This window comes from Mauremys reevesii, linkage group 11, assembly GCF_016161935.1.
Source record: "Mauremys reevesii isolate NIE-2019 linkage group 11, ASM1616193v1, whole genome shotgun sequence".
Classification (NCBI taxonomy): Eukaryota; Metazoa; Chordata; order Testudines; family Geoemydidae; genus Mauremys; species Mauremys reevesii.
This window is the reverse complement of record NC_052633.1, coordinates 11,813,844-11,841,236: the sequence shown is the minus strand read 5'-3', so window position 1 is coordinate 11,841,236 and position 27,393 is coordinate 11,813,844. Positions and strand designations below refer to the sequence as shown.

The 27,393-nt window shown below is 42.8% G+C and overlaps 2 protein-coding genes across 2 annotated transcripts in view; both read left to right on the top strand.

The window, feature by feature from the left end:
• SPAG16 (sperm associated antigen 16) overlaps positions 1–25,748 on the top strand; it is a 738,799-nt gene extending 713,051 nt beyond the window's left edge. The window contains exon 16 of the mRNA XM_039494401.1: positions 25,404–25,748. Coding sequence (XP_039350335.1) covers positions 25,404–25,579 — 176 coding nt within the window. The 3' untranslated portion in view covers positions 25,580–25,748. The remainder of the gene's footprint in view (positions 1–25,403) is intronic.
• An 812-nt stretch (positions 25,749–26,560) lies between these two features.
• Positions 26,561–27,393, top strand: part of VWC2L (von Willebrand factor C domain containing 2 like) — an 83,178-nt gene continuing 82,345 nt past the window's right edge. Inside the window, exon 1 of the mRNA XM_039493622.1 lies at positions 26,561–26,810. The gene's annotated coding sequence lies outside the window, so the exon portion shown is untranslated. The remainder of the gene's footprint in view (positions 26,811–27,393) is intronic.

Here is a 27,393-nt window from a genome sequence, read left to right as displayed (position 1 = left end):
TTAATCTCTGTCAGATATAATGTGGGTATTAGTTATCATTTCATAACTAATCCCAACACAATTCAATACATGTTAATAACACACTACGTTAGAAATACTCTTCATGTTGTTTAATTATTTCTGAACTTCACATATGGGAGAGAAAAGTGAATGGAAACTGCTGATGCAGAATATAGGAGGTGACTTGAGCATTTTGTGGGGGGGTGTATGTCTCTCAGAGCAGTGAAAGGCATGTCAGACCCTGAGCTTTCTTCTGAGGCATTCTGCTGCGAAGGTGGAATGTCAGAACTGAAAACTTGGCTTGTGATGTTGCATTCATAACATTAAATGTCATGCTGGGAGAATTCCAAAAGGGCATTTACTGTCACAAGAGAGAGGTGTGGTTGAGTGTTTTGAGTGCCAGACTGGGAATCAAGGTCCTCATGCTGAATCTGCCTTCAACTCCCTCTATGCCCTTGAGGAAACACTCAATTTCACTGCCCCATTGAATTTCTACATTTTTAAACTTTGGGGCTTTGAATCTTCCAGGAAGTAAGAAAAGGTGCAATTTAGAATGTAATCATTAGCATCTAGACCCACAGCAACCCATCTACTTGGTCATGCAGGTTGCTTTAATTTAGAGAATTCTATATCGGTCTGAAACCTCAGACTTAAAGCTAATTCCTCTTAGAACTCATGAAAAGTGTCAACGAATCTCCAAGTGAGCTCCATAGACCACAGTGGGTCCACCCATTATGTGGTGGTGGTCTTTGAGAAGCTGGCTGGTCACATGGAGATGACTTCTCCTTCCTACTCTCCAGCTGCTAAATGGCATTTAAAGACAGCTAAAAATACATTACTTTCCTAATATTCCTATACGTGCCATATTTCTTAATCTGCTGCTCCATATAACCAATTCCTATAGTGATATTTCATAATTGCAAATGGGAAGGGGGTTGTAGTTTGCATAACAGTGCATGCTGTTTGTTCTGAACACAGTTTGTTTTGAACACAGCCCTCTATTAATCCTAACTTCTCCCTTGTGACGTTCATCATGACTGTATTTTGAAGTTCACTTAAATTGCATTAAATAATTAAATGGAGTAACTGATCCCCCCCCCCCACTGTTCTCTGCCCCTTGCATGTGCAGGCATTCTCATAAATGCTGGATGTATTATGTCTCTGTAATATGCAACTGATTCTTATATAATGCTGTTTTGTCAGAATTGCTTTTTAAGAGTGGATGGGAAGCTTATTTTTAGATTAAACTGTATTTATACCAGCAGCAGAAATCTGGTTAATGATATCCAAATAAGTAGATTGTGATGGTGAAAAATCATTTTCTTATACTGATGATGATTATTTAAGCACCAATGATTTAATCAGTAGTTCACCAATAGTTTAATGTCCTGTGGGAAACGAACAGCAGAGAAAAAAACCTTTCACCACTCAAGGAACCAGACAACAGCACACTGATCCTCACTCACTCCAGTTGTATCCTTTTGCATTTCCTGGTCACAACCAGTGAGAGTGCTGGTAAAATTCAGAAGCAAGAGCTTTGTTTCTGAAGTCATGACACTGATTAGCATCCTTTAGTAAAGTCCTGTTCTTCCATTGAGTGATTACTTAGGCAAAATTCGCAGGGTTCGATTCTCCACTCTCTAAAAGGTAATGTGATGGTTTAGATGTGAGAAAAATGTGTTCACATGGGAGTGGCGGGGTTGTGAGTAAGACAGAACTTCCCCGTCTCTTCAGTTTCCCCCTGAAATACAGGAACTCCTCATTTAAAGCCGTCCCGGTTAATGTTGTTTCGTTGTTATGTTGCTGATCAATTAGGGAACATGCTCATTTAAAGTTGCACAATGCTCCCTTATAACATTGTTTGGCAGACACCTGCTTTGACCACTGCTTGCAGGAAGAGCAGCCCGGTGGGGCTAGCTGGTGAGGGCTTGAAACCAGGGTGGACCGGCAGCCCCCCTATCAGCTCCCCGTTCCCTTAAGTTCCCTGTGCGGCAGCCGCCCAGCAGGCTATCAATTGCTGCCAGTTCAGCTGTCCCTCCCCCTGCTGCCATGTGCTGCTCCTGCCCTCTGCCTTGGAGCTGCTCCCTGAGCCTCCTGCTTGCTGTTTGTCGGGGGGCGAGGACGAGTGAAGGGAAGAGGGGGGCTAATGTCAGGGTGTCCCCCTCCCCCCTGCTCCTGCCCCCCGCTTACTCCTTCTCCATATAGAGCAGGGTGGGGACACAACAGGGCTCAAGACAGAGCTTGTTGGCCGCGGCTGCTGTCTCAACTTCCTGATATACTTAAAAAGGCAATGTACTTAGAGTGGTGTCAGCGTACTTAAAGGGGCAATGCGCATCTCTCTCCCAAACATAGGGTGTGTGTCTCTGTCTGCCATGCTGTCTCCCCTCCCTCCATTCGTGCTGCCTCACATTAACAACAATGTGTTAACCCTTGAGGGCTCAGCCAAATGCTAGTTCATCATTTAGCAGTAAGGCATTCCCTGGGAAATATCCCACCCTCTTCCACCCTCTGACTTCACCACCTCAACCAAGTTTCACAGTCATCACCGCAGTGTACAGTGTTAAATTGTTTATTTAAAATTTATACTGTGTGTGTATATGTGTGTGTATATATATATATATATATATATATATATATAATATAGTTTTTTGTCTGGTGAAAAAAATTTCTGTGGAACCTAACCCCCCACCCCGCCCATTTACATTAATTCTTATGGGAAATTGGATTAGCTTAACATCGTTTTGCTTAAAGTCGCATTTTTCAGGAACATAACTACGTTAAGCAAAGAGTTACTGTATTATTGCATTCTAGGGCCTCTATACAGAATACCACCAGCTCAAGCATTCAGATTTGCAGCAAGTTCCACTGGAAGCTTTGGTCTCTTAACAGCCATCAGAGAATCATTATGTAGTGTTAAAAATAAATTGCATCTGTATGACGTGCTGGAGCAGAATGAACTCTGCGGAACAAATTCTTCCTTACAGTGGACAATTCAGAGCATTAGTTTAAATTGATTGCATTGAAATCTCTTTGAGTTTTTGAAGAAGACGTAGACAAGTTGTCTGTTGAGTCTTGGAACTTCTCAAAGTAGAACTACAGAAAGCTAACAAAAACATTCTTTTTCTTTCTGTCTTTTGTCAGATATGTGGTGAAACATCTCAGCTCTCCCAAACTGTGCTGCCTTCTTTACCGCACGCTCTCCTCTCTCTGAGCTTTCGTAGCGCTGCGCTCTCCTGGTTCTCCTCCTATCTGTCTAACCATCCCCTCATTGTCTATCGTAGTCTTCCCATTTCTGATCTTCTTCAACACTCTGTCCTAGTGATCTCCTCTACCCTCCCCTAGGTGATTTCTTCCATTCTCCCAGTGCAAGATTGTGTGGAGGAAGTTGTATGTGAAGCAGGCAAATGGGGTACTGAGAAGCAGAAGGGGAAGAGAGGGTGATGTGGAAAGAGATGGATGGATCAGTAATACAGACCTATGCAGGGCTCTGGACAATGAGAAGTTTGATTTGGATTTGGTGGGGGGGCAGTGGAGGATAGTGACATGATAAGATCAGGCAAAGAAAATTATCTTAGCAGCATTTTGTACTGGGGAAAGGAGGATGGGAGGACTGTAGGTGTCCGGGAGGAGGTCTCAGTAATGAGAATAGGAAGTGATGAGCTAGAGATGCCATGAAGGGAGATGCAGTAAGATTTAGACACAGCCTGGATGCATGCAGGGAAGGAGAGGAGAGAACCGAAGGTGATGCTCAGGGCCTGAGCTAGAGGGAAGATAGTTACAAGAACAGAGGAAGTGGAGAGGGCTTGGGAGTAAAGGTAAGCAGTACAGTTCAAGTGTAAGTTGACAAGATGCCAAGGGGATGTCAGAAAATATTGAATTGAATGGAGTTTGCACGGTGAGTTTTCATAACAAATATTTCATCTGACCTCTGCTTTAAATATTCTCTCCTTGAGTTTGCAAGCAGCAGTAAGAACAAAGAAACAAAACCTTAAGAGCAGGCCTCTTCGATGCACTCTCACACACCTGCTACTGCATTCAGATCTGAGGATAGGCTCTCGCCCTTAGTCTGTAAGCAGCAGAATTTGTGACCATTCTGGATACAGTTTCAGGTCCATGTGAAAGGATTTTTTTCAATTGCAGGGCAACAATTTTGAGGAAAAATTCTGTTGTTGAAATTCCATTTCACGTGTTCCGGTGTGGTTGCTTTAGCTTTGCTTAAAGTTGTTGTGACATCAAAACTAATTCCACAGACCTAATATTAACACTGTATAAGGAAAATCAGACCTGGAACCACACCAAAGTTCTGGCTCCAAATATCTGTGAACTTTGGGAGAGTTTGAGTCTGAACATAGAGCCTGACTTCTTCTGTTGTAATGGGGAAAACCAGAACTCCAGCTCTGAATACTCCAGGACTTTGAGTGAGTCCAGATCTGGATTTGGACCCACACTTTGTAGCTGAGGGCTCTCTTAAAAGAAAGAATTGAAGTTAATGAAGCTATGTGGATTTGCCCTTACTGAGGACTTGGCCTTATGACAGTGGGACCCAAGGCTCATTTATAACGGGAAGAAAAGGAGATGTTTGATGGAAATTTCATATTGTTTAATGTCTAATTTATTTCAAGATAATTCAGTGCTGAATTAAACATTGGTTGCTTTTAGGAACATCTTGTTACCTGAGAAATGTTTTTCATATCCTCTTATGAATAGAATTCACAGGGGAAAAAATTATATATATCAGAGCACTGGTCTCATCTGCTTTAAACCAGCAGCTTTTTCAATATGATGGTCACTGTGTGCACCATCTACTTGAATCGTTGTCTTCCTTTACGTGAAACATATGCTTACCATCAATTCTGTAGTAACATCATTGCCTCTTGTTTGCCAGAGAAGAATTTATGAAGGCCTTTTCGGCCAAGAAGGAGAAAGAACACAGGATGTCTGTTTCTTTTGCTGGGCATGTGTAATAAGCATGCTCTTCTCACACAGCCTTGGCTTTTCTTGGAATGACAGTGTGTGTATTACCCATATCTGTGTGTGTTCTTCCTGTAACGCAGCAGTGAGATAAAGAAGTGACTTGGACTTTCATTTGAATGTTATGAAAATTGGAGAATGTAATCGCTCCAGTTCCAGAAAGCGGTACTCACAATTAGCAGGCTATTTGTGGACTGTAAGTTCAAAATAATACACAGGGCAGGGCTGGTGGTGGTGGTGGTATTTGTTTATATTTGGGTTGCTTTATTTTCTTTAAAAAGTTTAACATTTGCATTGGATAGGGGGGTTATAAAATAGTCTGGACTAACTGCAAGCTTTTCTGTTAGAAATGATTCCCACATACCTAATTAGGATATGCTGGGCCTAATGTTCATAGCATGGACAGCAATCCATTTCTTTTCTTGACTGTTGACCCCTGACCTGATATTTTTTTGGGCAAACTATAATCTAGCTGCTAAGCATGTATATAGAAATAGTAATGGAAGCAACTGAAGCTGTAACAGCAAACAGAAGAACCAAAATCTGTGTTTTTAAAATGTCTTCAGCATTAGGTGTTAAGGGCTTAAAGTGAAGCCCAGTAGAAGTTGGCGGTTGGTATAAGCTAGCAAGAGTATTATGTGTTTGACCCAATGTTATAAAATTTTGCAATAAGTCTCTTGTGATAGTTTAGCAATGCATTGTGTGATAAAGAGGTAACCCAGAAATGAACGTATGATAGCCTCGTAGGTAGGGTGACCAGATAGCAACTGTGAAAAAACGGGACAGGTGGTGGGGGGTAATAGGCGCCTATACAAGAAAAAGTCCCCAAAAACGGGACTGTCCCTTTAAAAACAGGACATCTGGTCACCCTACTCATAGGGAACTTTTGCAATAAAGTAACTATGGAGCTAACTGCATTCATATATTAAAATTATTCGGACGTTAATTGACACAAATGAGGTGATAACGGTCAGAAGTTTAACTATGGTTAGCCAGAATACAACACATGGGCAGAGTCTGAAACCTCATCAGATATGGTCCCAGACGTGTGTGGGTGGAATAGGAAAAGGTGTGTAAAAGATGTGGTTATCCAGCCTGGTGTTAGGACACAGGGATGACATGGGACAGCCAGGTAGGAAGCCTAACTCATCACCTTCTTCTTGGGGTTATCTCCACTTACATTTTCTTCCATCTTTGTTTCTAAAGGTCTCCAGAAGGTTGTATGTATGCACAATGTAAGATTATAAATATGAACAGTGGCAGAAGCCACTTTACTGTACTTATCTTATTTTTATACTTCTGTATACTGATTTTTCTATGATTTCAGTTACATTTGTCTGTGTTATTCTGGCGAGGCGCATGCTGGGCCGCTCTGGTTTCAGCCCCTGTTGCCCTCTCCAATCAGTCAGGAATGCCTCAGCTTGATGCAACACCAGTGTTCTTTATCTACAGTTGTTTTCCCGCCACCACTTTCCACCTATGAACAGGTTTGTCATAGGTCTCTCCCCCACTTGGAGCTGTTGGGTTCCAAAATGGGGACCTGCATGGACTCCTCTAAACTAAAATTCTAGTTTAGATCTGGTTCTCGCTGCCACCAGTCAGGTTAAAGTGTCTGACACACTGCCTGTCCCCCAAGCTTCCCCTGGGGAACCCAGATTCAAACCCCTTGAATCTCACCAGAGAGAGAGAAACAGCCCCTCCCCCCCTTCCCTCTCTCCAGCCTGCTCCGGAGAGAGAGATACCTTGATTCAAACTCCTTGAATCTCTACACACAGGGAAGCAGCCCACTTCCCCCCTCCCTCTCTCCTAGCCACTCTGGAGAGATACACACCGATTCAACTCTGTGACTCACCCTCAGGAGGAACTCACTCTTCCCCCCTCCCCTTCCCTTGAATCTCCACAAGAGAAGGAATTAACCAAGTCCAAAGAAAAGAAAAGAATTTATTAAAAGAACAAAAAAAGAAAGTACACTGTCTCTGTATTACCAGGATGCAAAAATACACAGAGTCTAACCTATACACCTGGAGAGGCTCTCCACCCACCCCTCCTTTCTTTCTCAGTAAAAGCAAAGTAGCAACAACAGAAATAAAGGTATTTCTCCAGCAAACACACAATTGCAAATGTAGAAATCAAATTATAAGACTAATCCGCCTTTCTAATTAATACTCACTATTGGATAGTAGGAACTACTCCAGGAGAACTTGGAGACATGTCTGGCCTCTCTTAGATCCAAAAAGAGAGAACACAGAGCCAACAAGGAACACAGACAAAGGCTTCCCTCCACAGAGATTTGAAATTATCCTGTCCCTTGATTGGTCCTCTGGTCAGGTGTTTCTCAGGTTACTGAGCTTGTTAACCCTTTCCAGGTAAAAGAGACCTTAACCCTGATCTGTTTATTTATGACACGCCCCCCAAATCGCAGACAGTGGGGGAACCACACTGGCGGTGATTTCCTTCTAGAACTTTAAAATAAACAGATTAACAAAACACATGCACTATTACATATACTACTAAGTATGTAAACAACAAGATATTTGACATTTAAGAACACTTTTTAACCATTTGACCGGACATACTTGGCAACGTCCTTGCCCATCCCCTCCCAGTGGAAGGACTTTCCCAACCTGTCCTTGGTTCTGTTTACCCCAGAATGACCACTGGGATGTTATGGCCCAAGCTTAAGAGCTTTTCCCAGTACTTAGTTGGAACTACCAACTGTTTTTGAGGATGCTGGCCTTCCTGGTGTTTATCAGAAAGAATTTTTTTATATAAAAGTCCTTGTTCGACAATGAACCGGGATCGGTTAGTAGAGCTGAGAGGCGGTGGGTCACTCCGTGCCGCCGCCCATGCTTTTTTAAGGCTGTCATCGGCTTCCTGCTCAGTCTGGAACTGTTCCCTTGAGGTTGGAGACACCAGTTCCTCCGTAGACTGTGGACTTGGACTTGGTTCCTCTGGAAGCGATGTAGGTGATGAGGTTGTTTCCGTTGGCGGAAGCCACTTTACTGTACTTATCTTATTTTTATACTTCTGTATACTGATTTTTCTATGATTTCAGTTCCATTTGTCTGTGTTATTCTGGCGAGGTGCATGTTGGGCCGCTCTGGTTTCAGCCCCTGTTGCCCTCTCCAATCAGTCAGGAAGGCCTCAGCTTGATGCAACACCAGTGTTCTTTATCTACAGTTGTTTTCCCGCCACCACTTTCCACCTATAAACAGGTTTCACAGCCAACTTTGCCAAATGCAGGCCTGGCCAGCAACAGACCCGAAGGCTCCCGCCTCCCACTGTGCCTTGGCTTTCTCTACCCTCCTTCTTCCGACTTCCTGACAGCCTTTATAGCCCTGGCTAATGAGGCTGGCAGCCGCTGCCCGTTACCAGGAAGACACAGAGCTATCCAACCAGCCGCAATCCATTCCCCTTGATTGGGGCTGGAGTGGCAGGGGTTGACTAAGTGCTTCTCACTCAGCACCCTGTCACAGTTATCAAAAGCTTATAAAGTTTCTGGGTGTGATTTATCAATTTCATCTTCTTAATTAACTCTAAGTAGCCACCTGAAAAAGAACTTGTGTGTTACAAGTGCATGTGGCACCCCAATAACTAATTTGAGAATTGTGATCATTGATCTGGCTATACCTTGATATTACTGCACTTCAATAAGGAAAAATGCTTCAGTATTTGTAATAATACTCATTCGGGTCTGAAAACTAAATATGCACACAAAAATATACAGTGCCTGCTTCAAAGACTTAAAATTCAACTCAGGTACAATATATGGGGTAACAATTCAGGTGTGGAAGTGGGTCAGATCATAGTGGCCCAGTATCCTGTGTTCCATCAGCAGCCAGATGCTTCATAGGGAATGAACAGAACAACACAATTATCGAGTGAGCCATCACCTGTTGTCCAGTCCTAGGATCTGGTAGTCATAGGCTTAGGGACACCCAGAGAATGGGGTTGCATCTTGGCCCCATGAGGGCAGGGGACTGGAGTTGATGACCTCTTGAGGTCCCTTCCAGTCCTAGAATCTATGAATCTAATAGCCACTGATGGACCTATTCTCCATGGAAGAAGTGGGTCCTTCTTACTACTTCCTGGAACAGCTGGGTTAGGAATGGATAGTCCTTTGAATCCACCCCTCCCCTTTCCGCTCATTGACCAGAAGAACTTAGCCGGCACAGCGGGTGTGGCTATGTGCTGCTGATAAGCATGGTGTAAGGAGGACCCAGGGAAGGAGATGTGGCTTAGAGAGGTTTCTCTGAGACCAGTGCCTTCCAGGGCTACTCTTGGGTTGGTGCACTACCCGTTGCTCATGACTGTGCCTTATCTCCCCTGGTTTAAGATAGAGAAGACTGTTACCCAACTGAGTTTCACCCGTGGGTATCATAAATTCAATAAAGAGTTACAAAAAACAACAGTGAAAGCAACAGATCACAGTAGAAAATTTTAGAAAAAATAATGTACACTTCATAAAATACAAAGGATTCATTTTATAAATATAGTTCCATAGGCAAGTGAGCTAGCTAACCCATCAGATAGATTTATGCCAGTAGCATTTTACAGCCTGGAACTCCAAGGATATAAAAGTCAGAATTTCATAGTATAAGGCTAATGATTAAAGTATGTGTGATGGTAGTCACAGTAACAGCACTCAACAAGTAAGCACCTGTCTTTCTCTTAGGTGTTCTGACAGCCTGATATTAAAGAGCTGCAAGTGTCAGAAGATGTAGGAAATCAACTGGCCTCTTTGACAGATTTTACAGAGTAGTGTTTGCACTGTCAAGACAGTGAATATGACAAACCTGAAAAATGACAGTAGTAGGAATGTTTAGGTAAAAGAACAAGCCACATCTCCTTCCCTGGTTCCTCCTTGTGCCACTGTTGACAATAACATGCTTATGTTAAGGGCGGAGCCTCTGTTTAAGTTTTTCCCTGGAAAAGATTTTATTAAACCCTGTTTCTAAATCTGTGTTTTTTCACTATCATGGTCAAACACATTTTAGTTGTTTGCAGGGCAAAACATTTAGGTGCCAATCATTTCATAATAATCTACATTAAAGAAACCTCTTAAACCAATTATTATTATTTATTTGTACTACAGTAGCACCTCAGGGTTTCAACTCAGATTGGGGCTCTGTTATGCTAGATACTGAACAAACAGAATAAGACACTGTTCCTGCCCTGAATAATTTACAATAGAAATGGACAAAGCTTCTGAGAAGGGAGCATTATTATCCCCATTTTACAGATGGGGAAGAAGTTATTTGCCCAAAGTCACACAAGACGTCTGTAGCAGAACCAGGCATTGAACCAAGGTCTTGTGTATTTCAATCCCATTCCTTAAGCACAAGATCAACCTGATGAATAACAATCTCCGTCTTTATTCATTTACTTCTGGTCTTGCAAACTAACTTAATAGCCAAAATGGAATTGTTTCAACAGCTAATTTGATGCAAATGGAAGATGAATACTAAAGCATTAGCACTCAAACCATGTGTTTATCAGTAGCTTTCTCTATAATCCAGTCCGAGGAGAACACAAGTGCTTTATTCTATGCGTGTACTCAGTGGTAAAAACGTTTGGGAGCGAAGGTTGCAACTTGTGAGGTAAAGCAAAATGATTATTTTTTCCAAACTCCTTTTCACCTGAGATCATTTATATGCATCTGATTACAATGAGTTTAAATTCTTATAAGACTAAAATTGAGCTTGACATCCATGCCTGCAGAACAACTGACAACAACTCTCAACCACCTGATTCCACTTTAATCTCACGCAGCCTTCATCATACATGAGGGCCACATCTGAAATGTTCATTAGGCTCAGTGCACTCTATAAGGCTCTTCTAGGAGCCAAGGGAATTGTATTAGAGAGGGAGGTGTTAATTACAACCAGCTAGAAGTACAATAGAGACAAAAAGTGCATTACCTCAGTGTTAGAGCTACAAAACTCATGCAAAGGATGCAATCTGTTTCAGTATCAAATATATTTAAATTATGGACTGTTGCTATGGCTTCATGACTGCACTCTGCCGTGAAGATCCAGGTTCAGTAGTGGACACTGGCTAATGGGGACCAGATTTTTAAAGGTGTTTAGGCACCCAGTGGGATTTTCAAAAGTGCCTATGTGTCTAATTCCCATTGATTTCAATGGGAATATGGTAGTTAGATGCCTAAGTCTTTTTGAAAATCCGCTAGGCACCCGTCTGCATCTTAAAGTGCCTAAATTCCATTAAAAATCTGGCCCTTCATTCTTTAAGCTAATGATAAGGTTGAATAGATGACACATATGGGGATCCATGGGGAAAATAAGTCATTACTTACATCCTGGTCTGATCTCATACTCCACTTGCATATCCATATTATCATTTGAGAAAGAAAGGAGGATCAAAGAGGCTTGTATTGAATGACTGCAGGCATCCAAAAAGAGAGGGAGGAGTAGAATATTAATAAAAAGAGGGTTATTTTACATTCTACTAATGCTTCTGAAACTTGTGTTTCTATTAGACAGAAACAGGTTTTTGAATATCTTGCTGTCTTTCTGTTGTTTATAAAACACAACAGAAATATTGCATTGTGAAATGACAGAAAATCTATGTCTATATATTGAGATATTTAACCTCATTAGGCCGGTAAAAAAAAATATAAGTCTTGCAACTGGAATAATATGAATGCCCTGATCTTTTAGCTGGACATCATACTGACTTCTAATAGTAAAAAGAACAGGAGTATTTGTGGCACCTTAGAGACTAGCAAATTTATTTGAGCATAAGCTTTCGTGGGCTAAAACCCACTTCATCGGATGCATGCAGTAGAAAATACAGTAGGAACATGAAACAGTGGGTGTTATATGTATGGTAACACCCATTGTTTCATGTTCCTCCTGTATTTTCCACTGCATGCATCCAATGAAGTGGGTTTTAGCCCACGAAAGCTTATGCACAAATAAATTTGTTAGTCTCTAAGGTGCCACAAGTACTCCTGTTCTTTTTGCGGATACAGACTAACACAGCAGCTGCTCTGAAACTTCTAATAGTGTAGGCCATTTTGCATCAAAAATTGTATACAGGGATCCCAATTCTAAAGAAGTCCAGTGTAAATTCTAATTTGTAGCATGTATTTTGCTATCACTTACATTATTCTAGGTTTCCCAGAACACTGAGAAAGGTAAGGTAAGATGTTTTAGCTAACATGTTTCACATCAGGGTTTGTTTCTCCCAGATTGTTGTAGGAAAGTTGCTTGAAATATCAAAGAAGTAGCTAACACATTTTGGAGAAGGTATTGATCAACGTCCAGTATTTATTCATTTAAGTTGAAATTTCATGTGTGTAATTTTAATAGAAGAATAAAAATTGTTATTAAAAGTGATGGTTCAACTTGAACCCGAACTGTAATGTGGCTACTTTCCACTTGATCAGAAATTATTGTGGAAAATGTCCCTGCAAATGGAGTTTCATCTCAGGACCTCATTTAGATAATTTTATGATGATTAATTCATTTGTGAAGATCAGCAGGTTATACTGATCGTTACTCTTTTCCGCAGTCACCTTCCACTCATGCAGAATTTTAACATTTGACATTTTCCTGTCATCGCCTTGCCCTGCGGGCTATAGCAGCAATGTTATTAATGTCACATTCTCTGAAGTTCCTCAGACCACAATTATTGATCGAGTCCTTACTCTGACATGTCTTCATATTTCTTTCCATTGACTCAGCATCATAATATCATTAATATTCCGACAAATGTGCTATCGTTACCAATGTATATTGGGCCAGTCCAATGTTTAGACTCACAGATTATAAAGCCAGAGGGGACCACTGTGATCGTCTAGTCTGACCCATATAACACAGGCCAGAGAACTTCCCTGAATTGATTCTTGTCAGAATTAGGGCATATTTTTTAGAAAAACATCCAGTCTTGATTTAAATATTTCCAGTGATGGAGAATTTACCAATACCTTTGGTAAGTTGTTCTAATGATTCATTACCTTTGCTGTTAAATTGGAGCCATTGGATTGTGTTATACCTTCTTCTGCCAGACTGAAGAGCCCTTTATTATCAAATTTCTGTTCCACTATGTAGATACTTCCAGACTGTTTAATTCATCCCTTAGCCTTCTCTTTGTTAAGCTTAATAGATTGAGCTCCTTCAGTCTATCACTTTAAGGCATGTTTCCCAGTCCTAAATCATTATCGTGGTTCCTCAGTGGACCTTCTCCAATTTATCTATTCTTGAATTGTGGACACCGGAACTGGTCACAGTACTCCAGTGGCGATTGCCAAATACAGAGGTAACACTACAGTGGCTATAACAGCCAATTTCAAGCGTCTGGCTATCAGTCCCCAAGGTCTGCACAACAAAACTGCTGACCTTTCTGTCCAAGACAAATATTTCACTCCAAGTGTGCAGAAATGGTATCAGTCATGCCTGTCAATATACAAAGAAACTAGGATCTTCCTGAGTTGCCCAAAGCAAGAGCAGACACTCTCCCACGCTTCTTCTCTGTTGAGATCCCCCATCACAAAAATAAAAAGCCTTCTTACTTCTCAATACACCTGATCCCAGCACCTTTATATGTATACGTGCATCACCATAATAATTTGGGAAATCAGATGAACAGATTGAATTAGTTTATACCAGTGGATATTGTACAGGTGAAATGCCAATTAGCTGACGTACAATTCTAACTAATCACTATCAAAAAAATTAAAGCTATTCATTTCTGTGATGATCCATTTCTTGCTCTATTTCAATGGCTTCTGTAGCTTACATCTCCAAATTCACCTTGTTAAAGTGCTTTGATAGGTTAGACACCTACCTGCTATTGAAAATTGATGGAAATTGGGTGCCCAACTCCCTTAGGTCCCTTTGAATATCCCAGCCCTTGGCCTGTTATTTTTTTCAGCTTGAGGATAACTCCTGTCTGTGGTTACTACCAGAGACAACATCAGAGACGAAGCAGTGTGTAGTTCAGGGGTCGGCAACCTACGGCACGCGTGCCAAAGGTGGCACACGAGCTGATTTTTGATGGCACATGGCACGGGCTGAGTGGCTCAGCCTGCCGCTGCTCTGGGGTTCCTGCTGCTGGCCCCCTGCCAGCCGGGGTCCCCACCGCAGCCCCACTCACCTTGCTTCCGGTTGGAGTTCCAGCGCAGGCCCCCTGCCAGACAGGGTCCAGGCCTCCGGCCTTGCTCAGCCCTACCAGCCGCCAGCTCCACTCACCTCAGCTGCTGATCTGGGGTTCCAGCCAGTTAACAACTGATCACTCAGAAGCCTGTGTGCAGCTTAAAGTATCCAAATACGTGCCCGACATTGGAAAACTCATCAAGGAAAAACAAGGGCAAGGATCACACTAAACTGATAAGATCTGCATTTTAATTTAATTTTAAATAAAGCTTCTGAAACATTTTGAAAACCTTGTTTACTTTACATATAACAGTAGTTTGGTTATATATTGTAGACTTATAGAGAGACCTTCTAAAAAACGTTAAAATGTATTACCGGCACGCGAAGCCTTAAATTAGAGTGTATACATGAAGACTCGGCACACCACTGCTGAAAGGATGCTGACCCCTGGTGTAGTTCATTAATGGATCCTATTCCACCCTATTTTCTCAACAGTGCACTTTTTATCTTCTCCATGAGACTACCCTCCTTGTACTAGAAGAGTACCAGCTATTCCACCCCAAACACTTACACAAACTAAACATAAATGACTATAAATCCTCACGTATGTTTGCTCTCTTCAATTACCTGCTGTTAGGAAATTCTAAGCAGAGTTAATTATCTTTCCACGGTTTACCAGAATGCCATCTGCCATGTACTTAATCTTATATCCTGGTAAACTCAGTTGCACGGGTGAACATACGTGCAAATATATAAATATATATAATTGATATTTAGACAAAGCTATTTCTACTAGATGCAAATACAATTTGCTTTTCTGGATAGAAAAGATAATGAAATAATGACACCTAAAAACAGTCCTCCAACACATACCACTTTGTTTTCTTTTTCTTTTTCTTTTTCATTTCAAGAACCAACCAGTTCGAAAACACTAAATACCACCAAAAGGCCAAATAAAATCTAATTTAAACAAATTCATGTTTAGCTGAAAAATAACTGTACACTAATTGTCCAGGATCTTATCAAATCTTTTGTAAGACTCTTTAGATAAAAGCAGCAAAGAATCCTGTGGCACCTTATAGACTAACAGACGTTTTTCAGCATGAGCTTTCATGGGTGAATGCCCACTTCGTCGGATGCAAGTGGGCGTTCACCCACGAAAGCTCATGCAGCAAAACGTCTGTTAGTCTATAAGGTGCCACAGGATTCTTTGCCGCTTTTACAGAACCAGACTAACACGGCTACCTCTCTGATCTTTAGATAAAGGATTTTCTCCTATCAGATACCTGCTTTCTCTGCTTAGAGTAACTTTCCAGTGATTTTTTTAACCAAAAAGCAATTTGTCAAGTTCTGAGAACTGTTCAAGCTTTGGGAAGAATGCCTCTCCATCTAGGTCAAGTTTTCCGTATGGAAGAATAATCAGAGCTCAATAGTGTGCTCCATTTCAATTTGCCACACGCCAACCAGATCCCTTACTCTCCAAAAACTAAAGGCTTGTGGACATATCCTATAGTAAGCCCATCTGTTGCTAGGGACAACCCTCCTTCCAAAGAGACTGAAGTACAATCAGCTGATGTGGAATTGATGTCACCATTTCTGACGCAGCACCATCACTCTATCCTGATGACCCATCACCGCGACAATGTGGATCATTCTATGCTTCACTAAAAGCCCCCTCCACATTCCTAAATTTCTATTGAGGAATTTGCCTACAAGTCTTTTTTTCTCTGGCTTTAATTCCTGTTACAGTTCTCTTCCTTGAATAGTTGAGTCTAGTAAATCTGTGTCCTGCCTTTATATACCCTGAGTCAACATAAAAAGCCAAATTTCCCCTTACAAGGCTCCAACATTTTCGGTCCTATTCAGGGGCGGCTCTACAAAGTAGGCTGCCCCAAGCAGCGCGGAGCGCTGCTCCGCCCTTCCCCAGTCCCGCGGCGGGTCCCCTCTTCCCGCGGCTCCGGCATCCTGGGGAGGGCGGCATTTGCTCGGTGGAGCTCCGCCCGGCATGCCTGCGGCAGGTCCACCGGAGCCCGGACGAGCGGACCTGCCGCAGTCATGCCTGCGGGAGCTCAACCGGAGCCGCGGGAAGACGGGACCCGCCGCAGGCATGACTGCGGCAGGTCCGCTCGTCCCGGGCTCCGGTGGACCTGCCGCAGGTATGCCGGCGGGAGCTCCACCGGAGCCAAATGCCGCCCTCCCCAGGATGCCGCCCCAAGCGGGCGCTTGGCCCGCTGGTGCCTAGAGCCGCCCCTGGTCCTATTAAAGACCCAAATAAAAGTGGATCTGTCCATCATAAGAAGCTCCTACCACAACTCATGTGCTTAAAGTTAGGCCCTAAGTACCTTCCTGAGCCTGGACTCTGTATTTCTAGTCTTTTCTTTCTGTTGATTGTCTCCTTCTCCCTTTATGCTGTTTTGAAGTTGGTTTATCTGAAAACAATAAAAAATACAGAATCACAATAAAACTTCTCTCTTTGCAAAGTAAGTCCCTGATCCTGCAAACACTTACGCATGTGAGTAATTGCGTTGAATTCAATGGGACATTTTGCATGAATAAGATGACTCAGGAATTTAAGTGCTTGTAGATAATGGTAATTTTTCCTAATGCACATTGCCAGATGACTAGCGTCTTTGACATAGGTAGTCCTGAGAGAAAAATCAGTGATTTCTTAACAGGAACTAAGTGTCCATTCAGTAATAACTCATTAAAAACCATTCGCTGTGTCAGCAAATTCTTTTTCTTTCTTTCTTTCTTTCTTTCTTTCTTTCTTTCTTTCTTTCTTTCTTTCTTTTCTTTCCCAATTATGTTGGACTGAATTACTATAATATTTTGTAAATTATTCCATATGAATTAGCACCTTCTTGAGAACATTCTTCTTCATTCCCTCTTGTGAAAAACTTAACTAAAAGCTCTGTGTGGATGAGGGGAACAGGTATGTGCTGTTACTAACGAGACGATTGTTTCAAAGGATTTATTCATGTGCTGCTAGAGTTTAGGAATTATAGCAATGTCAAAGAAGTGCATTCCTAAGCAAAACATAGTTTACGTTTGGAAGACAAGAAATAATTACTCTATTTGTTGAAAGCTGTTTATAGAACAAAAACATATATAAAACAACTTTCATATGGTGCAAATCAGTTGCTTGGTAAATAACATTCTGCGTGGTATGACAGTAATGAACAATTTTATCTACAGCCACTACAATCACACTTTCCAACAGCTGTTAAACATTTTATCTACTCTGACTGAGCTTAGCCCTCCAACATTTGCCTGTAAAGTCATTGGTGTGTGTGGATGCCTTCCCTTCCATCAATTCCTATTCCCCCAAAGTTCCCAAAAATAAGCGCTTGTGTGATTTCACACTAAATTTAAACTTTGTGGGCCAGATCCTCAGCTGATGTAAATTGGCTTCTATCAGCTCCTCCGCTTCACAGCAGGTAGGGATCTGTACAGTTAGAGCCAAGTCCTTTCCTCCTACCATGATGCCTACCAGGCATTTGGCAATGGGTAGGCAGTCTGACCACAGCTTATTACATTTATTATACTTTCCCTTGAACTCCCCGATCCATTGGTCACCTGTTGCTTCTAGTCTTTGAGTTAGTTTGCAAACTGGGTAAGAGACCGTCTTTTTTTTTTTCTACAGGGCCTAGCACAATGGAGGCCCATTTGGTGATTGCATCCTATAGGCACTATTGTAACATACGATATAATAATAGTGATGTAAATTGTAGCTCCATTGGTGTCAGTGAAATTTCAGCTATTTACATCAGCAAGGAATTTAGCCTCTTCCTTTTCTCCCCTGTTTTACCATATGCTTTTTCACAAAATGCTATACAGAGGGGACATATTTGGCACAAAGGGGACATATTTGGCACAATGTGTGCTTTAAAAGATGAGTTGCAGGTAAGGTTTCAAAACAACTTCTCTTACAATACGTTATATTGACTAACAATCATGTGCTAAAAATAAGCTAAATTATATTTCACCTCTCTTTGAATGGGGTTGCAAAGTCCTGAGTAATGGCACCGGTTGAACCATTAATGTAAATCCTTAAAATATAAGTAGTTTCTTGATACTTTTCATTTTGAGGCATCTTTTTAGAAAAACAACAGATGCCTCTCCACATACCTAGAAGAAATCAATGGAGGTAATCAATGATTCCCTCCACAGGTAATAAATGCTGAGAAGCATTTCTGTCTATCTATATTGATTCCGGCGAATTGCTTTGAATTGGTTCTGATGTGTATAAAAATCATTGTCATATTGACCTAAGCTTTGCTTTCTTTCTATGATATGTTATTTCATCTATGCTACACATAATAGTTTCAGGCTTCTTCCCTATGCAGTTATGATAAACAAAATAGCTAATATTCATGCAAGACACCTGTAATTTGAATGAAATATGAAGTGGCTGGTTTAGTTTCTTTGAAGAATGCTTTGCCTACAGTTTTAAGGGGAGCTGGTACTGTTAAATTGGGAAAAGTGTTACTCTTGGTTTGTTGTCAATGAGAAATATAATTATTTGTATTACTTCCTTCTTTCATTAGAAGCAATGATCCAAGTCAGGTATTTTTCATTTTCATGAATAGTCAATATAAGTATTGACTATTTATATGAATAAAGGCTGAGGGAGAGTTTAACATGATCTTTTATGCATTTCTTGTTCTGTTCCACAAATAAGCCAAAGAGTTAATATTGGGTCTACAGAAATAATTGAATTAAAGACAGAAATAATGCTATTTATATTCTACTTTATCAGCACTGATGTCTCAATGTAATAGGAAACATTAAGTAGTAGGTTGTTTGATTGATTTGTGTGTGGCATTGATTAGACTTTTTTGGCATTCATGCTACCAAAATTCTGTAGAGGCACTAGGCAGCTCGGTCCTGCTAAAACAGAAACATTCAGAGTATTCAATAATTAAATTAGATGCATAATTTCTACATTCATTTGCCTGAAGAAAAAATCAGTGCTTCGACATAAGTATTATCTTATGATTCCAATCAACCAGGCCTTCATTTGTCTTTGGTTTGACATGGACATTTAGCCATAATAGCCTAAGCCTATAGCAGGATTTAGTAGGGAAGTAGAAAGCAAATTAGGTTAGATCTGTTGGAGTGTTTTCTATGGCGGGCTCAGTTTCTGTTTGATACATTAACTGCAAAACAGCCTTTGGGATTGTGACTTGTTCCTTTAATAACAAAAAATCAAAGGCTTCGGTCAACATGATTTATCAAGTGTCAAAGCCAAATATCAGTAAAACAGTCTGCTTTTTAGGCTATTCCATTGCACAAATGGCATTGTTTATGGATACTTGAATACGTAGCCTCGTAAAGCATTGCCTAATGTTGCCTTGGCAGAGCTTCGCTCCGAATTCATTTTACAAAGACAGCTGGTAATCATTGCTGTGATTTCTATTAGGATCTCCTGGAATATAAATTGTCAATTTTTTTGTCCTTTGACAAGTACAGGTCTTGTTCCCTCTACCCTAGGTAATTTGGCTTTATCAGCCCAGCAAATTAATCTTGTCTAGTTTTGTGTTCTGAAGAAATCTGTCATGCAGTAACAAATTAAATTAAACTGCTTCAACATACCAGCACTATTTTAGATGTAGCCAACAATTCATATCATGAGATGGATTTCATACTATATGTACATGAAGTGGTTTCATTATTGTTATTGTTATTTACTTAGCACCATAGGTGTTTATGGCTCTTCAGTGTCAAGGAAATAAAATACAGATCCCTGCTTCCGTAGAACTTAAAATCAAATGTAGTTAAACATATAATGGCCACGACATTGGACTCATATTGGCTTTATCCCAGGGCATAAACTTCACTGGAGTTACTCTTCATTTGCCTCAGTGCAAGAAAGATTAGAATTTGGTCCCTTAGTATCAGATGTCTACAAAATGTCTCTAGCTCCAAAATCTTACACATATTCCTAAAGTTATAAGGCCAGATCCTCAGCTGGTATAAATCAGCATAACTCCATCAATGGCCATAGACCTACACTGATTTACACCAGATGAGGTCTGGCCCATAAAATAAAGTTATAACATCTTTTGATATTGCACCTGTATTCTCAAGAGAGAACACCCGGGGTATGTTTTGTATGTGCAGTCTTTCTAAAGGGGCAATGTTGATAAGAGGGCAAGGGGAGAATTGCAATGATCTTCAGGATTTTATCATTGTTCAGGTATATATCTGGCCAAAACTTCAGGATTATGCTTGTAATTAATCAATGTCTAAAATAAAGATCTTGGCTAATCTGTAAATGGCAGCATGACAAGCTACCATGCAAGAGCTTAGAACTGGAGTCCAAGAACAGCTCTTTGCTTGTAGGACACTGGAATCTGGGAACAGTGTGGAGATCGCTAATTCAGCTGCGGAGGCCATATGCTCCGCTCCCTTACTCTGCATTTGGAGGGAAAGGATCAGAAGGCCCTAATCACTCAGAAAAAGCCCAGCAAGAACAGAGAGGAAATGTGACCATAAGATCATAGCCTCCCACACATTATATATCAGCCTCTAGCCCTTGTGTGGCCTGTACAAGGGAATTCAGTTCTATGCTGCTGGCCAGTAGAGAGGGAAGGAACAGACACAACAGATACCAAACACATATGCAATAGGGAATGTTATGAATATATCCCACCATTATGACCTCTGATGGCTTCTGGCATTTTTTCCACTGTAAAGCAAGAAGCGAGTATAACTAACATGGTCATAAAAACAGGCTCATCACCTGTGGCCTTCTGTCTAAACAATGATTCACATTGGTGCTAACACCTGTCAGCTGAACCAGAAAAATTACCCATATTCCAGTCCAGGGTCGGCTCCAGCTTTTCTGCCACCCCAAGCAGCGCAAAAAAAAAAAGACGCAGCAGCGCAATCGCGCCACTCCACTCTTTGGCGGCAGGTCCTTTGCTCCGAGAGGGACTGAGGGACCCGCTGCCAAATTGCCGCCAAAGACCCGGACGTGCCGCCCCAATAGCGGCCGGAATGCCACCCCTTGGTATTGGCCGCCCCAAGCACCTGCTTCTTTAGCTGGTGTCTGGAGCCAGCCCTGTTCCAGTCACAGGCAGGAACAGTGTAGCTGCATTAGCAGTAACAATGGAGTGAGTGCATGGATGTGAGTGAGACGGAGTTCAGGCATTTTTGCCATCATATCATGAAAACCTGCCTAGTGATAATACCCCTAAAGGACCCCATAGGTCTCAAAGTATCTTGCAGTGCCCCTTTTGGAGCCATATTACTCCTAGCACATCTCCGGTGCCAGTACTCTACTGCCATTGACTGTCTTGCTACCAATCCCGTATCCTCCATCTGTTCAGGAGTATTACTGCTGATGAAGGCAAAAATAAGTGTTCACAGTCCTGCAACGTGCTCAGTTGCTTTCTGTTCCTCTTTGCCAGCCCTGCTTCCTGACATTGGGATCTCAAAATCAAGCTGGGTCCTTTCCTTCTTACGCATCATCGCCTGTAATAAGGATCCAGAGGAACAAAGGATGACACCCCTGTGACCCGTAATTATTGGCAACGGGGTTGCACAGGTGTAACAGCCTGGAATTTATTAACAATACCTGTTGATGATGCATAAGCAGGAATAGAATCCAGCTCATTCTCTTAACTGTGTTGGCTCAGCAGGGCTAGCAGGAGTAAAACAGTACAGTCTTATTTTTGTCATTAATGTCAGCAGAAATGGTTCTGAGTATGCAGAGGTATCAGATCTGCTGAGTAGGAAGATGCCATATTTACATAGCCACTTCCAGAGTACTTTGTGATGCAAATTTCCTTGTAGCTTACACTGCTCTGAGAGAGTAACAGGCCACCTCAGGTGAGTCGGCATGTCTACATTAGAAACATTAGTACCTGTATTCCAACAATGGCCAACAGCAATTTAGCTGCATCAGTGCTAAGCTTATACTGTAGATAGGGCCCCATGAAGACCTGCTTAGTCATTCCTCCTGCCTCACAGACTGAGGAGGCGAGAGTTCAGGACTGGTCATGGGTCAACCAGAGGCAGTGGTGCACCTTTGCTAGCTGTGTGCCCAGTGCTGTGGGTGAGCCTGTAGCAGTGTGGCTCCAACAAAGGCCTTGCAAATGGTTTGAACTCTCTGGGGTCTTCCGTGGCATTACATGTTGATCTCAATCTTGATGCTTTGCAGCTTCTACACCGTGAGCCAGATACTCAGCTGATGTGAATCATAGTTCTATAGACTTCAATACAGCAGTGGAGATTTACACTAGTTGAGCATCTGGCCCATAGACTCTGTAGAACTGCACTGTATGCCATATTTTTCTCCTCCCATGAGTGCTACATCAAAGTGCCTTTGTTAATGTACAGATAAGCGTGCTTTGTAAAAACACCAGTTGTAAGTAGATTTTTACATGATAATCATGTCATCGTTTTTGTGTGGTTTGCTGATTGGAGAACATTTTGATCAGCAATAAAATGCAATTTGTTTTTTCTTCAAAACAAGAAAAAACTCGTTTTGGCAGGAAGGAGGGAGTAAATTTACTTTATAATCAGCAAATCATCATGAGCAAGTAGATCAGTGTTGACATAAAGGGTAACGGAAACGAGACATTCCCATTATATGCCCTCTCTTCCCCATTTGCTGTTTCACTCACTCACACACCCTTCTGCTACAGAGCAAATAAGTTGCTTTATTCATAGTTCACAATAGCAATGCACCATAAATTGGCTAGCACTGAATGTGTGTGAAAAGACCATTCTCCACCAACACTTACATCCCCTGCAAACATCTTTCCCAGAGAGTACTAGCTGTCAGACACATACTTCTTTGATCACTACTACACCAGCTAGCTGGTTGTTACTATATTTTACTATCATTTTCAGATATTCACATGCCCCAATCAAATAACATAACTATCTGTTCCTTTCAGGCATATGATTTAGCTGGCAAAGGTTATAAAGATGCACTGTTAGGGCCTGTCCTATTCCCCTTGTGCAGTAGTCAGCGAGAATTTTAACTAAACAAATAAGTTTATTGTTTCAGATATCAATTTGGATCGATTTTACTTTCCTAACGTTAACTGGGACTGTCCAAATCCTCTCTCTTTTGAATATATACATTTGTTACAGTTTTAAAAAGATGAAACGTGACATTAACTCCCTACCCAGCTGTTTCAGTGTTAAGACTCTGAGCTAAAAGTCTTTTTTTTTTTTTTTTTTTTTGCCTCTTAGGGAAAACCTCCCAGCAATTGCCCATAGAGTCTGGTGAAATCCATATGTAATGCTTCTGTCAGCAAAGACTTGCTAAAAGAGAGTTTATAATAAATATTCACATCTGGTGCTTTGGACACCCTAATCCATCCTACAGATCTTTGCTGTGTCAGGCTTTGTTTTAGATGAAGAAGCCCGGTAGTTATAAAGGTTTGCAAATAAAGCAGATTTATCATGGTTAGCTCTACTTCCATACTTCCACCTCTTGTACAAATAGCCATGACCACTCCAGGCATAACCTGTGATTTAATAGCAGCAAAGAGTCCTGTGGCACTTTATAGACTAGCAGATGCAGACTAACACGGCTACCCCTCTGATACTGTGATTTAATGTTCTCAATGCATTTTTTAGATTATTTTGCCAAAATGGTTCACTTGACAAATGGAGAAAATGGCATTTGTTTACCACACACGCTGTCAAATGAAGCCATCCTATTGTGGTGAGCATCACAAGAGACATCATTGTTGTGAATTATTCTGAAAGGATGGACAATATATTTCCAGGATAAAATTTACATCAGATTCTGATACACAAGACCTTGTGGCTTCAGCATCATTAACATTACATTTTCTTTTGGGCCAGATTCGTCCCACGCACTTGTTTGGTCGTAAGTCCTGATCAGCTATTCATGGAGTAGCTGTGGCAACACTTGGCCCTGTTTTCCCTACTCTTCCTCAAAAACTTTTGCTTCAATACCACATTGACTTTGTCAATGTCAGCATTAATTCAGCTTCTATGGGTGATATGTCTTTGCTTTCAGGGTAAAAAAAAAAAGTACCGATACATAAAAAAGGGCCATAATCATTCTGAGTGTATATTGAACCTGCCTCTAATAGCTAAAGGTGTTTGACCAAAATCATGACTTGAAATACAATGATGGCTTTGTTGAGCAGACCATATCTGCCTTGAAATGAATGTATTGATTTTTTGGGCGGGGGGGTGTATTGTTATTGTTGTGTGTGTACGGACATATGTGAAGATCCTGATTATTGCAGTTAATTTCGAAGCAGAGAGATTCTCTCATCTGATGGCTGAGAAAATAAGGGGTGATTCAATGTATCACTTACCAGCTGTTAGCCACGCTTTTTATTTAAACTGCAAAATAATAAACTTATAAATACATACTGCGCTTGTTTAGACTGATAAGTTATAGAGGCTGCTTGTTTTATAAATAAGTGCAAGGAAGCTTTGGACTTTCTAAAACCTTCCTCCCACCCCCTTTAACTGCTGTATCCACTTCTATATTAACTGTTTAATTAGGCTGGGAGTTTTCATTGGAACCTAAAGTTCAATGAAATTTAGACACCTAAACTCACCTAGGCACCTTAATTTATTATGCTGGGAATATCAACATTAATGTCAGAGGGACGGAGTCTGGTTCTTTTAGGTGATATGGCATCTTAATCCAGGAGTGCTGACTGATTTGAGTTAAATTAGCTGTGGGCTAAAGTGCTTCTCAGTGAGACTATCAGAATCTGGCCCTAAATCATTGAACCAAAATAAAAAGAGAATAGATGCCTTCCCAAAGCAGGGAGGGGATAGCTCAGTGGTTTGAGCATTGGCCTACTAAATCTAGGATGGTGAGCTCAATCCTTGAGGGGACCACTTAGGAATCTGGGGCAAAATCAGTACTTGGTCCTGCTAGTGAAGGCAGGGGGCTGGACTCAATGAACTTTCAAGGTCCCTTCCCGTTCTAGGAGATAAGATATCTCCATTAATTTAATTTAATGAGCAGCAAGTCCAGGTCCTCAGCTTCACTTAATCACTCTGAATTCTCCTCTGTTGTTATTGATGGATGTTGCTCTCCGCTAAATCTGGGTGCATTTCAAGCAAGAGTCCACAGTCTCAGCCTTCACAACTGCAGACTTTGCTCCCTCATAGGGTGACCAGACAGCAAGTGTGAAAAATCGGGACTGGGATGGGATATGTGGGGGGAGGGTAATAGGAACCTATATAAGAAAAAGACCCCAAAATCAGGACTGTCCCTATAAAATCAGGACATCTGGTCCCCCTACTCCCTCAGGTCGCCTTCTAGAACTTTGATGACTTTGCTCTGAATTCCAGGTCACGTCGTGGCCCTGGCAAGCGACGATGGCACGGTGAAGACTCTGGAACTCAACTCGGGGCAGCTTTCCAGCCTGGTGGGCCACGAGGACGAGGTGCAGAGCGTTGTCTTTGATCACAAGGCAGAGCACCTGCTTTCGGGGGGCTCGGATGGAACCCTTCGACTCTGGAGCTGAGCGAGCCCCGCTGGGTGTCCAGGTCATGGCAGGCTCAGCGCCTGGGGGGACTGATTGGCCACCAGGCCAGCAGCCAGCCACCAGCTAAATGCCTTCGCCCTTATTGTTTGCAGTGAGCTGTCATTGGTGAAATGACTTTGTTCCAAATAAAATCCCGACTTTCCCTGTGTGCGGAAGCGTGTCTTTCTGAACATACAGCCTCTCCTTTGGGTGCTGCTGGAGCAGTGGCTTTACAATGACGCCTAATGCCAGCCCAGACGAATTGCAAGGAGGCCGGTTTTGAATGCAACACAGCGAGAGCCACAAGAGCTCAGCTACCCACCCCCGCCCCCCCACACACACACCTCCCCGCCCCATTCTAGCCTGCGATCCGCTCCGAAGTTTGAATAATGCAGCAACGTGGGGCTGTTTCTCTCCCTTTCCCGCAGCGACCGGGTTGAATGCCGGCGGGGCCAGGAGGGGAGTTGGCGAGAGGCGCCTGGCCGCTCATCTCCGCCTCCTCCTCCTCCTCCTCCTCCAGGAGCTGCGGGGAGCTGACATCTCAGCGCTGCGGTGTGATCGGGGGAGCGCCCCCCGGCTCCGGATCCAGCGGCTCGGGCCCGGGGAAGGGGGCCGGTGCGATCTCCTGACGTGTGGGTGCAGTCACGGCTCCGCCCCCGCGGAAATGGCCCGTCCCGGGCAGGGCTCGTAGCGCGCCCGGCGCAGGATGCGGAGCGCTGGCCGCGCTGCTGCAGGGACCCCGGCGGCTGGCACCATGCGCCCGGCCGCGCGGCTGCGGGGCTGAAGCCCGGGGAAAGTTGCTCCCGGTGGCAGCAGCGTCGGGAGGGGGATGGTGCCGGCTGCCTTCCAGCCGGGGCTGGCTCTGAGCTCCCCCAGCCGGCGGCGGCTGCAGCGCCGGGGCTGCTCCGCCTAAGCCAGCCCCGCTGCGGAGCGCGCGGGGAGGGGAACGGAGCAGCCGGGGAGCCGCGGAGATCCAGAGCGATGCTGGAGCCTGGCTGGCTGCGGGGCAGCCTCGCCTCCGGAGCTGCTGCTCGCTTGGGCTGCTGAGCGCCGAGCGGACGCGTCCGTCCCCTGCCCTGGGGGCCGCCGCCGCTGCGAGATGGGAAGCGATTGCCCGGGGCTCGGCGCTGGAAATGTAACGCAGAGGAGCTGCTCCCACTAACAGATCGCTGACCTGTTAGCCCAGGTTGGCTTGTGGCCCCCCGGCAGCGGTACACCCCGAGCCTGCTGGGTGAGTAGCCGTGATTCCCTGGGGGAGAGCTGCCTTTGCTCACCGACCTAGCCGGCCGCCAGAAAGGAGGGAAAAGTTGAACTGTTAAACTAATTCGTAGCGGAGCCGGGTTTGTTTACTCGGCGAAACCCTTCCCCAGAGTGGAGCTGCAGTCGGATCCGTTTCCCTCCCATTCCTTAGACTGGGGCTTGGAAATTGCTGTGGAGCATCTTAGATGAGCACAAGCTGTGCCAAAGCAGCGTTGATTTATATGTAAGCCTTCCCTTTGTAGTGCCTGGCCATCAAGCGTGGATGGGTTTAGTGGGTTGGTTGGATCATTTCACATTCCCTCCAATATCAATTACTTTCCTGATGGCTGGTTTTTTTCCCCCTTAAATCTCCACTTACCTGAGCTTTGAAAATTAATACTAACCTGTGGCTTCTAGGTGGGCAAAACTCTTTACTCCCCAGTTCTATGATGCAGACTTATCTGTGTGCATCACACTCTAAAAAAACCCCCAGCATGTTATAATAGCTACTGCTGGCAGTACTACAGTACCTTACCCTTGTGATAAAAACATATCTGGAACTTCAATTAAGAGGA